Genomic DNA, 17,393 nt, shown 5'->3' with positions numbered 1-17,393 from the left:
GTCAAGTAAACGTTACTTAAGCTACTCTTGGAATCGTGTCTGAAAAGAAGCCGAAAAATAAGTTAAGCTGATGGTCTCCACGTTAATTTGTAAGCAGAATTCTTTATTTGGGAAATTAAGGTGGGTGGAAAATGGAAAAGGCAAAATTCTCACGATAAACGTTTAAAGCATGAATTATTACAGCGCTTTCCGAAATAACGCTTCAAGTATTCCTGCAATGGAGGTGTGTTGTGTTGTGTGCAACGCTTCTGTATTTATTTAGTCTTTTGCAGAGGCGTAGCTAGGGTTTTCAGCGCCCGGGGACAACTGAAGATTTCGCGCCCCGCTCCTGTTTGCCAGAATGCAATGGGGAAGGGAAATTTGGCGCCCCCTGGATGCTGCGCCCAGGGACAGATGTCCCCCCCTTAGCTACGCCACTGGTCATTTGGGTATTTGCAGATTTTGATGGGATAAATGACTGTGTTAGGATATATGGTGTTGGGAAATGACTGACTGACTGACTGACTAAATGATGGTGATGTTTGAAAATGAACAACATTTTTCCTCTTATTTTGTTTTTTTTTTTCTTTCTATTCATGTTTTAAAAGTTGCTGAATGGAGTTTTGTGCTTTTTGTAAATGCTGAGTGCAAATAAAATACATAGAATGTGGTGCAATTGCTGTTTTTAAGGCCTTTTTCCATTCCCTGTACAGGAAAAATGGTTTTGCTTTATTACTGATGAGGCTTGTATAATGATTCAATTCATTTCCCAATGAACATAGGCGATGTTTTTAGTCTAAGGAGGGTTGTAAGCCTAAAGTGCTTAGTGTATTTCAGAATAATATATACATATGTGAACAATTTATATATATGCAATTCAACTGAAATTATTTTATATAGTGCTTTTTATAGTAGATAGGCCCAAAGTGCTGCTTTCTCTTTCTTTCGCCCTATACACCCACACACAAATGTATATATACTGTATATATACATAGTTATATATTAACTATTATATTATATAGTCATTATATCTTTAATATATATATAGTCACCAGTCTTTAAAAGAATAAAAGCACAACAAAGTCATTTAAAAGAGAAGGTGCTCCATAGGCAGACCTGTTTCATCGTTGTCGTAAGGTTATTTGAATTGTAGCCCTGGGTTGATGGACACGTAGCGTTTTCTCCGAGGCTTCGTTACACTTGGGTGTCGATGGTTGCAGGACTGGAAGTGAAGGGACAAGAGGTCGGCTCAGATGACGTCACGGCTCCTCTGAGGTTGTCTCGCTTGCTGTAAGCAAAAGTGCAGAGAGGTTAGGTATAGCTGTTTATATATCTCAAACCAAAATGTGAGAAAGGTGGAGTATCCTATTTAATTGAATTAATGTAATGGTTTTGTGAAGGCGTAATGATTGAGAAAGGCTATTCAGCTGACATGATGTGTCTCATTGAACTATTGGTTTGTAATGGACGACTGCTGGTGGTCCCTTTCATGCCGTCTTGGCCAGAAGGGCAGGAGCAGAGGTGGTGTTAGTCTTCTCCTTCAAGGGTGGATTCTTCCCCTTGTAAGAGTGGAAGCAGAAACTCCATTAGTGACCGTGTCAGGCCCTTTTCCTTCAGTTTCCTCGTGTCCCCACAAGCTGATCCCTGAAAGAGACTCGCTCGGCTTGCATGTGTATGTGCTGTGTATATATGTCTGTACAGTATTGACAGTGATGCTGTTCTCCCAGATTACAGAGCTACTTTTCATCTTTCTTAGTAATATTTTACAGTTTGCATTCAGTCGGAACCATGACTGTTAAGTGTAAGGGCATTATGTTTATCCTTGGTAAGAACGGGCCATAAGCTAATGGTGAAGGTGAGCCTGATCTTGGTTTTAAATGTTAAGCAGAGGTGTGTGTGTGTGTGTTTTTACTCTTCCATAACTGAATTTCCCCTAGCAGTACCTGTGACGCTAGTGGCCCCCAGTTACACAAGCTCTTCTTTAGCTGGGCTAGTTAGACGGGTCACAGGTTTGATTCATAGCAGGGTGTGTTCTGCTCATTCCGTGGAGCCATTTACGTGGGTTTGTTTAGTTTCTTCTCGCATCCCAGCCATGTCAGGAAAGTGAAATGATAAATCTAAATTGGTTTGATATGAGGAGTTATGTGTTTTGGGCCTGTGATAGACTAGCATCCTGTCAAGGATTGCTTCTAACCTTGCCGTTTAGTGGTGCTGGGATTGGCACCGCTCATTGCAATACAATGAAACAGAGAGTAGGTTCAGAAAATTGATGCAATAATAATATTATGAGTAATAATAATTGAACACGTTTTGGGTCTGCTTGATTGTACGTCCAAATACACTCAAAGAAGCCAACAGTAGCTATGTCTTCATTGCTAATGTACTTTCTGCTGCCCTTCAATTTCAATAATCCTCTGATGATTTTGACTCTTAATGAACTGCACTACATCTACTGTCCGATTACCTAATCAATACCTTCCTTCACTCAGCAGCGGCATGGCAAGGCAAACTTTAGTACATTGCAGTCACAAGATGTATTGAAAAAGAGAGCGCTTAAACAGCCACCTCTCCATCATAAGGTTACTGAGAGCCAGAGTGCATTCTGGGAGCAGTTTGTTATAGGGCAGAAACCAACCCTGGGTGGCATGTCAGTCGTCATAGAAAACATTCAAGTCACACACTCACATCGCTTCAACCTCACGCTTGTGGTTAGGATGAGACGGGAAGCCCCAAACCTGAGTTACTGGTCCTGTGAAGCAAGACCTGTAGCTGCTGTGCCACCCAAGCATATGTATTGTACATGCCAATGCATCAGGGCAGCATTTAGGCATCACTGTTTCCCAGATCCTGCTGCCTAGTCCTTGTTTGTGTGGAGTTGACACCGTGTCTTTGTGTCTTCTCTCCAAAGACAGACGTATGTTTGGTTAACTGGCACCTCTAACTTGACCCAGTGTGAATGTGGGCCCACCCTGTCTAGACTTGCGCCCAGAGCTGCTCCTGCACCTGCCACTCAAGTGGGATTGAGAAGGTTGTGTTATGTGTAACATGTGTAAATGCATGATGTTTTAGGCATTTTATCTTGTTTAAATTTTTGGGATGGCATCAGACCTCTTTGATAATTAATTCCTATTAGTGACTGTTTTTGCCAGAAGCCAAATTTGAAGCACACAAGTTTACTTTTTTGAGAGTTTTTAGCTTGATGCTTTTTTATGTACCTTATAAAGAACGGGAAAGGCCAAATGAGCCGCTTGTTTTTCTCTCAACTTATTTCCTTAATCTTTTAATTTGAGGAAATGACAGGAATGCATCCATTTTTAGACCACTTGTCTTAGGTATTTTGTTTTTGTGTGCATGTTTTTACGGAGGTCACCCTGCGGTGGACTGGTGTCCTGTTCCGGGTTTTGTTCCTGCCTTGTGCCTTGTGCTTGCTGGTTTAGGCTCCAGTGCCCCCCAGGATTAAGCAGGTTAATGACATGACGTTTCACAGAGATGATACAAAAGGGCTCCCGTGACCCGTCAGACCCATGAAACCCTTTTCTGATGTGATACTTGAACGTCCATGAAAATCAGCAACTTCCCAGCATATTGAAATGCAAACACACAGTAAGCGCAGTAAGTTTCCTGTGTAGCCAAAGGCTATCAATGATTTGCCTACACAGCCATATGAGAAAAGTTAAAAAAAATAAAATAATGGCGGGACAAGAGTAGCACCCAGTATCTAAACTCTGCCACGTCACCCAGCGATAATGAATGAGATACTGAAGTGGTGGTCGATAACTTGATCATTTCCGAGTAAGCGTGTGTTGCCTCAGACATTCAGATGTACAATGTCAGTGTTTCTTGTTTGCTGTGTATTGCCTTGTAAAACTGCATTTTCAATAAAAATGTCAAAGCACATATGGAAAAATATCACAGTGTGAAATTGTCCTTCTTTTAAAGCTTCTCACTCAAATGCTTTTTGTTGTCTTTTACTTTGGAGGTTCTTTGTCACACTTCACCTCCGTATTTTACTGTGGCTGTTATAAATGAAAGCGTATGTGTTTAGTAAATCTTTGACTTTATTATTTTTTGCACAGAGATTTCTAGCTTGGCTATCACGACAGCAGAAGAAGAAACTCAGGAAACCTACAGCACTGGTCTTCGGCTGTCCGATAAAAAGAAAACATTTGAACTCAAGCCAGAGCCTAAGATTTACTCCAGCACACTAGAGAAGGCCAGGGAAAAAGAGAAAGCGCCAGTTTTCCTTAAGCAGATTGGTCACGCTTCACTGAGTGTAGGCGAGGAGGCTAGGTTTTCGGTTACGATAACGGGCATCCCCAAACCCAAAGTGCAATGGTTTCATAACGGAATCAAGTTGACTCCTTCAGCTAAGCACCGATTCCTCCAACAAAATGAGGAGCATACGCTGATCATCGGCAGCGTTGAGCCTGAGGACCACGGGGAGTACTCCTGTCTCACCAGCAACGCCTACGGGCAGACATCTTGTACTGCATTCTTAGAAGTCAAGACAAAGGAAATTCGAGTCATCACAGAATCATCCTCAACGGAGGTGGAGCACAAAGTGGAGATCGAGGAAATACGCCAAGTTAGTGGACAGCCACCTTGTTTCACCCGAGACATTGAGCCTGTACAGTGTAGAGTTGGAAGTCCAGCCAGATTTGAATATCAAGTGACTGGTAATCCAATGCCTGAGGTCCAGTGGCTGAAAGGCAGCTTCCAGGTTCAACCCAGTGTCTACTTCAGCACTGTGCACCACCCAGATGGATCGGGATATTTGATCGTGAACCGAGCTCAAAAGGAAGACAGTGGTCTTTACACGTGCCGAGCATTTAACTCTTCCGGGGAGGCCACTTGCAGTGTCGAACTGCTGGTGTTTAGTGACACCATTGCTGTTTCTCGACACAAGGAACACAAATTGGTGCAAAAACAGAAGACCTACAAAGTGTCCGAAAGTGACCAAGCCACCGAGTCGCGCTTGTACATGGTAAACCTTCCCGGCGATGTGCGGCCAGGTCGTCACATGGTTTACACGATTGGCACTGAAACCCATCAAGCTATTCACAGTGAACAAGTGGACACAATGAGGGAAGTATCGGTCTCGGCAGCTACGCTGCACAAGGAGGATATTCCTACACATCAGGCGGCTATACTACAGTCGCATGACATCGAGGAGAGCGTTGTGGTTACAGCCACTGACGTGATGCCCCCGTCATTTGTTCCACTGATGAGACAACTGCATGCTGCAGCCTTTACGACTACTGTTCAGGAAAGCCATGGGCTGACAGAGGAACACTGCGAGAGGGTGCAAAGCCCAGACGTACTTGAGTTAGAAACAGTGAGAGAAAAGCCCGCAAAGCTTTTGTCCTTTGTGGCCGAGGAACAGGTGCCATTAATGAGTGTCAAAGAAGGGACTCACCCTGGCACTGGGCTCACACAAGCTGTGGCAAAGCCAGAACCGAAGCACGTCATATATAGCCATCATGTGGAAGGGAAGCTGCAACTTCCAAAAGAAGAAATGTTCACTATGACTAAACCTACAGAAGAAAGAGTTAACCACATAAAAGAAGGAGTGAAGTTGCTGTACACGCCAGTCTCCACTGAGAAGAAGGAAATTACCGAGGCACACACCTCGCCGTTAGCCACTCGTGATTCTGCTATGGAAGCCAGTGCAAAAAAGGAACTGCCAAAACCCTTGTTAATGATGGTGACCGATTCCCAAATAACGCTTCCAAAGGAATGTGTGTTCCATCTAGAAAAGCCAGTTGGGCAGCAGGCATTAGTAGCGGCAGATTCCCATTCGAAATCTGCATTGATCACAGAAGAGAAGCGGCCACTTGTGGCTGAGCGCACAGAAGAGATCCCGGGTTTGGACAGTGCTGTATCTGTGCAGTCCGACAAAGAGAAACCCCAGGTCTTGCACTTGCAGGTCAAGCGGGATCAGTGCCCCTTACCAAAAGAAGACATGTTTAGTTTTGAAGTCCCAATGGAAGAGCAGGCTAAACATCGAAAAAGTCCCACCTTACTGCATTCGCTGATTTCCGACGACCAGAGATTGGTTTCAGATGAAGTCACGTCACCGTTTTCTGCAGAGCAAAGTTCATTTTCACTTCAGCCTGCCAAGGAGCTTCCTGCTGCTATGCATGTGCAGTCTGTCACGACAGAACATGTCTTGCCCAAAGAAGGCATCCTTACTTTTGAGAAGCCCGAGAGCAGAACTGCTGTACAAAAGCTGGAGAAAACCCGGCGACAAGCTGTGATTGCTGAAGAGATAAGGGAACTTTCCTCTGATGTTTCCACCGAGCTTGACTTAACCGTAACAGGTCTAACGTCCGTATACAGGACTGAACCTTTTCCACAGACCTGCCTGCAGATAATCACCGAGAAAGTTGTACTGCCTAAGGAAATTCCCTTTACCAGTGAGGTAAAACAACAGCGAGCTCTTGTGCAAAAAGAGGACCGCTGGAATATTATGCAGGTGTCCACCACGGTGGAGAATCCAACTTTGGAAGAGGGCCACACAGACGTATTTTCAGCGATTGAAAAAGCTGCTTGTGAGGCAAAATATGAGCCCAAAATCCCAACAGAGCCAATTCATGTTGAAGAAAGAGCAGTTTCCACAGAGAGTACGACTGCGTTAGAAGCAGCAGAGCAAGACTTCGCCGCCTGTATTCAAGAGGGCCAGTCTGTCCGGCTCCCTATATCCATGGAGGAGAAACAAATTATAGTTGGAGAGCATTCAGTGGACATAGTCAAGTCAGAATCGACAGAGCTTGCGGTTCAAAGGCAACCAAAAGAGATCTTGCAGGTGCACGAAACTGATAGCAACAGCTTCCTTCCAAAGGAACTTGCCTTTGTAGTGCAGATCCCGAAAACGTTCAGCTTGAATATAAGAACTCAGTTGAAGAATGCCTTGGAATCTACCGTTACCACTGAGCAGTTATTACTTTTGGCAGATGTGGTGGGTGGTGTAGAAGATGTCGAAGTTAAAGAGGTAAAGGTTTGCAGAGAGCCAAAGTACACCATGTACACCTATCTCATTACGACTAGCAGCTCCCCACCAATGGAAGTAACCTTGACCTTTGAAGGACACTATCCTCAGACCGCTGACATAAAAAGTGAAGTGCAGGCAGCATTCTATTCCATCATTCACCAGGAGCAGCACATTCTGACTTCCGAACAGCCGGGGATCGTGGAGATTGACAGACCGCAGAAGTTGCGTGTTAGCGGCACTCCTTTCAAAGAAATGGTATCTCCAGTAGTGCAGGTTATTCACACCTCCGAGAGCGCCAGAGACCTTCCAAAAGCAAGAACCGAGTCGGCTTCTCTGAAGACCCAGACTGTGCCATCATTCCAGACAGCCACTTCAGAAGAGCTCACAATGCTGCAGGAGTCAACTGATTCTTTTGTCCAAAGTCAGCAAACCCATGTGGTCAAATTCACCTCAGAATCAAAAACTGATTTTCAAGAGGTGATCTCAGTTCAGCAGATGAAAACAATGACAGGAAAAGCTCGACAACGAGATGTGGGGGCTGCCCTGATCACCACAGGCGTTCCTCCCACGTCCATCCCTTCTGATCAACAAACAGAGGTCCTCTTAGAAAGACAGAGGAGAGAGGAGGTAATAATGGAAGAGACAGTAGTGTCTACCAGCATAGAACAGGTTACCGAAGACTATCCCCTCATAAGTAAGAGACTGGGAGATGTTGAAGTAGATGAAAACGAAGATGTTCACCTTAGCGTAGTCGTAACCAGTGCAAAGAAGGTGAACTGGCTTTTCAATAACAAACTCATTATCTCAGGAAGAGAGTTCAAATGTTTAAAGGACCAAGACACTTACACTTTAGTAATCAAGAAAGCAACCAAAGAGAAGCATGAAGGAGAATATATCTGTGAAGCGGTGAACGAAGCCGGAAAGACCAGCACCTCATCGAAACTCACAGTTGTTTTAAGAGGTTGGATTATGGGGATATCAGTATTACCTACCTCTAATCTCACACCCGAGCTTAACCTCTAACTGAGTTTATCCTTTCAAACCCCTCCCAAGAACCGGACGACTTCCTTAGACCCGACTAACCATTTAACAGTCCTCGGTCTTCCTTGACATGCACTCTGGTCTCAAATCCTGACCCTTTTCCTTCCTTCCTTCCTCCCTGTGTTAATCTTTGGATTTGATCTCCCAAGGCTACGTCCTCATATTCAAGACCCTGCCTTATCTCAAAGTCCTGTACCCGTTTGTCCGTAATGGGACCTTCCCCCCTAACCTTCATCCCCATATCCACTTCACTGCTTTCGTTCCGTTCCACTGTTTTCGCTTTCACGTTTGCTGTCTTGTGCTCTTTGTCTTTTTATTTCTATGAACACCTGATCATTTAATGTCACTTTTCATCGTTTATCATCTTCACCATCTTCTTCATTCTGCACATAATTTCACCTGAAGCCAGTGACTGTTTTGCATGCTTCTTCAGACATCACATTTCGGCTGTGTTCATCATTGGCTGAGTCTTCATTTCGTTTGAAAATGAAGATGGTTTCTTTCCTTCTAACCTTTCAAATGCACCATTTCTTTTTGCAGTCACTCCCTGGACTACTACTGTTTGCTGCCTCACTCCTACCTGTTCCGGTTAATTATGATGTACTGTATTGTTAGCCAATGACCTTTCACGAAACTAAACAGAACACGTTTTTCCCCCTTTGTTTAGCTCCTCCAGTATTCAAGAAAAAACTCCAACCACTTGAGATCACCGTAGGAAACCCTGGAAGGTTTGAGTGTGAGATTGAAATGGCCCCTCATGTCACCTTTAAATGGTATAGAGCTGGCACGGAAATCCATGACAGTGATAAGTACAAGATAATCAACCGACACTACACGTCTTCACTGGATTTCCTCAAGCCCCAAGTGGCGGACAGTGGGGAATACTCCTGCAAAGCGTCCAATCAGCACGGCAGTGAGAGCTGCTCATCCTTCCTGACTGTCATCGGTAAGTCAGCCTTTTTTCCTGGTTGCTGTCATTTTACACCCAACGCCTCAGCTCCAGTTCTTTTTACTGGGACACACAAATGGAATGAAGCTGGGTGAGTAAGCTGGCTCTGCTATCACTTGAGCATTTATTCTATTTTGATGGTCACCTGAGAAAATAATTTAAAAGAACGGTTGAGAGCGTCTGGATAAGAGCGTCTGCTAAATGATGTAAATGTAAATGTATTAGAGTATTAGTCATTTCATGAAACAATTGTGTTGTACCTAAAGTTAATTTTACTGGCTCAGAAAGCGGGGTAATATCAATTGTAACTTCTTCCTATGAAATCTTTCTTATGTCTCAGGTATATTCCTAAAAGGAAATCTTCACAGTGCTTACCAACAATCTATTTTCCTATTTTACAAGTATATTTCAATGTATTCCTGTTGCTGCATTTTGCCTGTTTCTCTAACGGCTAATCTTCTGAAAAAATTGCATATTCTTTTCTTATGAGGGCCTTCTCACTTGTGAGTCTCTTCATCCCTCGACTCTTTTCATGAATATTTGGTCAAACTATAGTGTATGTTGTTGTTTTGGCATACTTTATGATTCAGATTCACACAAAAATAATGGGTCTGAGGTACTGTGTGGTCTATAATTGTGAAATGCTGAGGTTGGCCGTTCACCGATCTGAAAAATGAATTCTCTCCGCACAGTGTTACTGAGTCACAAATGCTTAGTTTTGTAATCACTTCACAATCTCTTGTTGCTTTACAACATTTTGGAGATGTAACTTTTTTGGAGGAAACTATGATAGGATTAGAAGTTTTTGGGGCTGTGGGTGTAATTATAATGAAGAACAACACCAGGTATCTCTTGTTGCTTTACAAAATTTGGAAATGTAACCTTTTTGGAGGAAACTATGAAAGGATAAGACATTTTTGGGGCTGTGGGTGTAATTATAATGAAGAACAACACCAGGTATCTTTTGTTGCTTTACAAAATTTTGGAAATGTAACTTTTTTGGAGAAACCTATGATAGGATAAGAAGTTTTTGGGGCTGTGGGTATAATTATAATGAAGAACAACACCAGGTATCTCTTGTTGCTTTACAAAATTTTGGAAATGTAACCTTTTTGGAGGAAACTATGATAGGATAAGAAGTTTTTGGGGCTATGGGTGTAATTATAATGAAGAACATCAGGTATCTCTTGTTGCTTTACAAAATTTTGGAAATGTAACCTTTTTGGAGGAAACTATGATAGGATAAGAAGTTTTTGGGGCTATGGGTGTAATTATAATGAAGAACACCAGGTATCTCTTGTTGCTTTACAAAATTTTGGAAATGTAACTTTTTTGGAGAAACCTATGATAGGATAAGAAGTTTTTGGGGCTGTGGGTATAATTATAATGAAGAACAACACCAGGTATCTCTTGTTGCTTTACAAAATTTTGGAAATGTAACTTCTTTGGAGAAAACTATGATAGGATAAGAAGTTTTTGGGGCCGTGGGTATAATTATAATGAAGAACAACACCAGGTATCTCTTGTTGCTTTACAAAATTTTGGAAATGTAACCTTTTTGGAGGAAACTATGATAGGATAAGAAGTTTTTGGGGCTATGGGTGTAATTATAATGAAGAACACCAGGTATCTCTTGTTGCTTTACAAAATTTTGGAAATGTAACTTTTTTGGAGGAAACTATGATAGGATAAGAAGTTTTTGGGGCTGTGGGTGTAATTATAATGAAGAACAACACCAGGTATCAGATTAGGTCACTCTCTCTTTGCTGGTCTCCTCCAGCTCAATATACACTTGGGGATCTTCTTCTATCTTCTTAGGCCACCAGCCAGTACTGTTCCATGGTCCATTATGTTGTAGTATGTCTGGCAAGTTTGTACAAGTCAGGAGCAAATTTGCAAAAGGCACATTTAAGGCCCTGGTCTCCACTCCTTGAGCTGGCATTGTATGGAAAGGTCCCCTCTTGATTTTGTGGTAGGAAATCCCTCCTTTTTGAAAGAAACCTACCTTCTTTGCCATTTATAGTATTATTAGCCTGATGATATGGAGGAATTTTGGCCCTCGTCCCACCACAGAGATGGTTTTGTTCCATGATTGGAGTTTCTTGGATATCGATGATGTGTTCCTTTAGAGCAGGAGTCCTGGAGGGCCGCAGTGGCTGCAGGTTTTTGCTCCAACCCAATTGCTTAATAAGAAGCCCTTATTGCTCAAGTGACACTTCTGTTTCACTTTAGTTGTCTCGCTTGTTAAGATTTTGAACCTTTATTGCGCATTTTAGTCTTAAACGGCCATATTCTTGGTTTTTAATCGCTCCTAATTAGCAATAACATGCAAATGACAAAAGAGACCAGCATTTCTCCATTTAGCTTGTTACCATTTACACCAGGTGTGTATGTATCATGCACTATTGGGTTAAATTAAATACTTGGAAGGAAATTGAAGAGGAAAAAGTAAAGGACTGAGAATTACTCCTCCATTTTAGCCTTCAAATCATTTGGATGATATCCTTAGAAAGGGAAAGAAAATCCAGTATATAAGAATTACCTGACACAGAGTTAAAGCACTAACAAGTCCATGAAATTAAATTATTGGAAAGAATTGCTTTCTAATTGAGCAACCAGGTTAGAACAAAAACCTGCAGCCAGGACTGGGATTGAGGACCCCTGCTTTAGATCATTGGCACTAGAGGATAAAGAAATATTGCAAAAAATAAATCTGCCATTCGTATAAACCCCTCTCCATAAGTAAAGGCCTTAAGTTTCATTTATGACGTGGCCATTACATTACACAGAGGTAGACCCCTAACTGTGGATATTTCTCTGTACAGCTAACATGGGGGTAAAGGGTGCATCTCATTTTCCTTTCCAGTGGAAGAACACATTTTGCATTAAAGAACCCTCTTGTGTGTTTTAAAGGATAACAACTGTGCTTTTGTTTGGAAATCACAGTGTGTTACTTTATCCAGAAATGTTTATTATAGCAATCACTGTGTAGTTTATGGTACTCATAAACGGCTCCCTTTCCTGCTCCTTGCATTAATGGCTGTCAGCCTGGAGATGGACCTTCTAGGTAACTGACCTCAACCCCCTTTCTGGTTACTTTCCTCTAAGGGTGCAATTTTCTACCTACAGCAACAACCACAGATGTTCTTGTTTTCCTCTGTTCCAATGGTTTGAACTGAATGGCAGTCCATCTGGTTATTTGAACTCTTTTAGGACGGATGTTGACTTTTGTCGACACAAGGGGTTAAGAATGGATATCGGGGCAGAGGGTGAAAGAAAGCTGTAAATGTTGATAAACCTCACGGTTACATTATAGGCAGACCCCTCTTTGCTCGGAGGACTCGTTGGCTTGACGTTGAAGCTTCACAGGTGGCGCAGTGGTAGTGGTGCTGCTTTGCAGTAAGGAGACTGTGGAAGATTGTGGGTTCGCTTTTTGGTTCCTCCCTGTGTGGATAGCGTTTTGAGTACTGAGAAAAGCGCTATATAAATGTAATGAATTGTTATTATTATTAAGCCCTACGTGTGCATGAGTAGCATAGAGTAAGCAATGTCTAGAATGGTATCGACATCAGGCGAGAAAGCAAAGCAAATGCACAAAGCGAAATACTCTGTGCGTTTTACTTATTTATTATTGTGCATTATTGCTGAATCGGACCCTGACTTATCAAACTCTGATTTTGATAAAAGTGATCTGGAGATTGAAAACGAAAGTCAGGTGCCCGCATTGGCTGACCGGCCCCCAACTGATCATAGTGCTGGACATGCTTATGCTGCTGACGGGCCTACGATGATAATGTTCGCCCTGAGAGGACTACACAGACATCGACTTGTGGGAGACAAGCTGGCAACTGGACTTCACCGAATGATGTGGCCTATGCTGGTGGACACAACGGATTACCGGCCGCTCAGCTACTTCAAGACTTTTTTTTTTTTTAACCAGAAAGTCTCTTTCAGCTTATCAGTGATGGGACAAACACGTATGGAATAAGTAGTGAATGTCAATATACAATACAATACAGTTTATTTTTGTATAGCCCAAAATCACACAGGAAGTGCCGTAATGGGTTTTAACAGGCCCTGCCTCTTGACAGCCCCCCAGCTTTGACTCTCTAAGAAGACAAAGAAAAACTCCCAAAAAAACCTAGTAGGGAAAAATGGAAGAAACCTCGGGAAAGGCAGTTCAGAGAGAGACCCCTTTCCAGGTAGGTTGGGCGTGCAGTAGGTGTCAAAAGAAAGGGGTCAATACAATACAATACTAAACAAAGAACAGAACAAATCCTCAATAAAAAATAAAAAAATAAAATTTTTTAGAAGTACGGAGCAGAATTTAACAGTAGATGATATCACATATTAAGATTGGGATAATTTTAGACTCCTGGAGACCTCATCCATCAAGCTGCCTCCCCCATTTGGCCATTCCACGGCCGAAACAGTGCTGGGCCAGACAATCCGATGAAAGGACCCCTCTTTCTCACGATTCCTGCGATCCTCCATCAGGGATGACTTTACCTTAGGCAGGCAGAACAACTTGGCAGGTGGGCTGTGGCACCAAGTGGCACATTTGAGTACCGAGAAGAGAAACAGAATAGGTGAGAGTTAGTATCCAATTCTAACTATTGTGTTACTTCTGTTTTAGTGCTAATGACTGACAACAGAGATGCAGTCTGTACAGTTAATCAGCAGCTCTAGTCAGGGTGTGCTAAACTGAAGTAGTGAGTCTTTAAAAGCTGAGACCGAAGGGGCATCTCTTATAGTAGCAGGCAGACCAGTCCACAGTTTAGGGGCCCTGTAACTAAAAGCTCGACTTCCCATTGTTATTTTATTAATCCTTGGAACCATAAGCAGACCAGCATCTTGAGATCTTAATGTGCGCTCTGGTTTGTAAGTCATGATATGCCTACTGTAGGGGCTCAATTTTATGTTGATTTATGGGGTAAACCATTGCTTTGTATTCTTTTAAGAAAACTGGGTTTTTGGGAAAAATATTCAGCCCTGGGACAAAAGGAAGTAAAAATAATGAGCCCTAAAAGCGTTAAAAAGAACGCAGCCTCTGAGTAGAGCAGTCAGGGAACCATTAAGGTGGTGGTTAGCTTTGTGAGTCCGCAGCAGATTTCCTGACTCATCCACTTACTACTGGCATGTTATTTGGTCTTCTTTCCCCTAGAAGTTTTTATTATGTATTTTATTTCTCGTAATTTCTCTCTGTATACCATTGGCTTTCAAACTCTTTGTGATTTTAACAAGTCTTCTTAACTATCTTCCGCTAGATCTTCTTATAAATCTTTTCTTCTTTGGGATTGTCTTTGCATTCTTACACAACATTGGGATGGTCACTTGACCACTAAGCTGTGTCTCTGATTATATGGCTTTGCAGGTTTTGAAATAATTTGGATTGGTATGATTTCCTTCTTTTATTTTATTTTTTTTTAGAAGTTTCCCCACCTTTGTTTGTTACTAAGCCAGAGTCGATGACTTTGTTTGTGGGGAAGCCAGCAAGACTTCAGTGCGTTGTGACCGGCTCACCACCACTACATATTGTGTGGCAGAAAGACAATCTCGATATTCCTGTTGGTGGAAATGTAAACATCTCAGTCGATAGAAATGTGCACATTCTTGAGATTCGCAGCCTTCAGCTCTCTGACAAGGGTCTGTATTCTTGCAAGGCCACCAATCGCTTTGGAACTGATTTGTGTAGCGCTGAGCTACAGGTGATCGACAAGCCGAAGTTCATAAAATGCATTGAGTCGCAGACTGTGGCAGTGGGCCAAGCCATTCGTCTCGAGTGCCAAGTGGACGAGGACACCGGAGTGACTGTCTCTTGGAGCAGAGATGGGAAAAAGATCCATCTGAGCCTGGACTATAAAATCATATTTGAAGATAAAATCGCAATCCTTGAAGTACCAAATGCCAAGATGAAAGATTCTGCAACGTATGTTTGCACAGCGTCCAATGATGCTGGAAGCAGCAGCTGTTCTGCTTCGGTGATGGTACGAGGTAAGCAAGATGTACAAGGCTGTATCTGCAGCTGCCTCTTATGTATCTTGATGTCTTTCTTCTTAAAATGTCTTCTTATACTAGAGTAAATGCACAGATTCTCTTGTATTACTCTTCTTGGCATGCTGTTACTGCTTCTTCTTACTGCAGTAAGCATGCTGGAAGGTTTTCAGATGTTCTAGTGCTATGGCTCAGATGAATGAATGGTCTTCAACCTGTTTTTGTAGAGCCTCCCTCTTTTGTAAAGAAGCTGGAGCCCAAGGTTCTATGGAAGCAGGGATCGGTGGCTCGGCTGCAGTGCTCTGTTAAGGGTTCCCCTGAGCTTCATGTCACCTGGTTCAAGAACGACATGGAGCTCAGTGCAAGTGATCAATGCAGATGCACATTTGCCGAGGGCCTGGCGGTTTTAGAAAAAGCTAGCGTCACCATGGACGACGGTGGCATTTACACATGTGAGGTACTAAACGAAGCTGGCTGCGAGAGCTGCGGCACTCAGGTGACGGTGAAAGGTTAGTTCCTCGTCCTTCTGTTGTGCCTCATTTCAGGTGAGGCTGGCCATGCAACCTTCATTTCGTGTGTCCTTTGTTTTACCATTTCTCTTTAGAGCCTCCATCTTTCAAGAAAGAATTAGAACCTCAAGAAGTTGTCAGGGGGGCCAATACCACCCTTGAATGTCACATTGCTGGCACGGCCCCCTTTGAAGTGAGCTGGTTTAAGGACAAAAAGCCAATCAAGGCTGACAAAAAACACAAAATACATTATGAGGATGCCATTGCCAGGCTGGAAATTTATTCATTTGAAACAACTGATGCAGGGGATTACCAGTGTACGGTGGCTAACGAAGTGGGCAAGAGTTCTTGTGCTTCAACTGCCAAGGTCAAAGGTCAGTAGGTGTAGCCTGTCAGGGTCCACATCCTCAAGAGGTGTTTGTTTCTTTCTCTTGTCATATATCAGTATATTTCTCTTTAATATCTAGAGCCCCCAGCCTTCGTTAAGAAGATCGAGAACCTTTCTACAATTGTGGGAAGTTCTGTTAAGCTGCAAGCCACTGTCAAAGGCTCTGTGCCAATATCAATCAAGTGGCTCAAGGATAAGGAATTAGTGTCCTCGGATGATAAAATCAGCATGTCCTTCCAAAATGGGGTTGCCACCTTACAAATTAATGCTGTTCAGATTAGTCATAGTGGCAAATACATATGCCAAGCAGAAAATGATGCAGGATTGCAAAAGTGTGAGGCATCATTGCTGGTAAAAGGTTAGTATTGCTTTTCTGAATAAAATACCAGAACCTAGCAAATCATGAAAAATGAAATTAGTTCAAATAAATGGAGTCTACTAAAAAAAATAAATAAAACAAGCATGAGAGGACATTGTCGTTCCTTAGTTCTGGTCAGCCGCCCATCCATTTTGTGAACTTGCCCCTTTTTAATGGCCAGTACCCATTTTCTTTAAAAACCTGTAATTGTCTGGACACTGGGAAATTAAATAAACCAGAATTTGAATAGCCATGCATCTGCAGCACCGGCTCATGCCGGACACCGTGGCCGCTCTTTGCTTTTCAGTCCTACCAGTTTCATAAGTAGATGTTACTTACTTCCGTCATCACAAATCTTTAATTTAATTTAATTTACTAGTCTCTCCCTCGAAGTTTCATCTGCACATTCAGAAACACCCCAGCATGTATTTTATTACAAAAAGATTTTGAAAATGTTACACCTCGCTGTTACTACTACCCATCAAATTGGTTAGCTTTGTGAGTCATTGACAGGCGGAAGTCCTAAGGACCCTCTGTGGCTGCAGGTTTGTTTCAGACTTTTTACAATACAGTTTATTTCTGTATAGCCCAAAATCACACAGGAAGTGCCGCAATGGGCTTTAACAGACCCTGCCTCTTGACAGCCCCCCAGCCCTGACTCTCTAAGAAGACAAAGAAAAACTCCCAAAAAAAAACCTAGTAGGGAAAAAAATGGAAGAAACCTCGGGAAAGGCAGTTCAAAGAGAGACCCCCTTCCAGGTAGGTTGGGCGTGCAGTGGGTGTCAAAAGAAGGGGGTCAATACGATACAATACACAGAACAGAACAAATTAAAAAATTTTTAGAAGTACGGAGCAGAATTTAACAGTAGATGATATCACATAATAAGATTTAGATAATTTTAGACTCCTGGAGACCTCATCCATCAAGCTGCCTCCCCCCATTTGGCCATTCTACGGCTGAAACAGTGTTGGGCCAGCCAATCCGATGAAAGGACCCCCTCTTTCTCACGATTCCTGCGATCCTCCATCAGGGATGACTTTACCTTAGGCAGGCAAAACAATCTGGCAGGTGGGCCGTGGGCACCAAGTGCCACATTTGAGTACCGAGAAGAGAAACAGAATAGGTGAGGATTAGTATCAAATTCTAACTATCATGTTACTTATGTTTAAGTGCTAATGACTAA

General features: G+C 42.6%; 1 protein-coding gene across 1 annotated transcript in view; it reads left to right on the top strand.

The window, feature by feature from the left end:
• ttn.1 (titin, tandem duplicate 1) overlaps window positions 1-17,393 on the top strand; it is a 394,831-nt gene that overhangs the window by 114,317 nt on the left and 263,121 nt on the right. Inside the window, 6 exon segments of the mRNA XM_051930464.1 lie at window positions 4,056-7,931; window positions 8,679-8,957; window positions 14,391-14,954; window positions 15,182-15,463; window positions 15,559-15,837; window positions 15,931-16,209. Coding sequence (XP_051786424.1) covers window positions 4,056-7,931; window positions 8,679-8,957; window positions 14,391-14,954; window positions 15,182-15,463; window positions 15,559-15,837; window positions 15,931-16,209 — 5,559 coding nt within the window.

Source organism: Erpetoichthys calabaricus, chromosome 8, assembly GCF_900747795.2.
Source record: "Erpetoichthys calabaricus chromosome 8, fErpCal1.3, whole genome shotgun sequence".
NCBI lineage: Eukaryota > Metazoa > Chordata > Cladistia > Polypteriformes > Polypteridae > Erpetoichthys > Erpetoichthys calabaricus.
The sequence above is the reverse complement of the archived record's forward strand: the minus strand, read 5'-3'. Positions and strand labels throughout refer to the sequence as shown.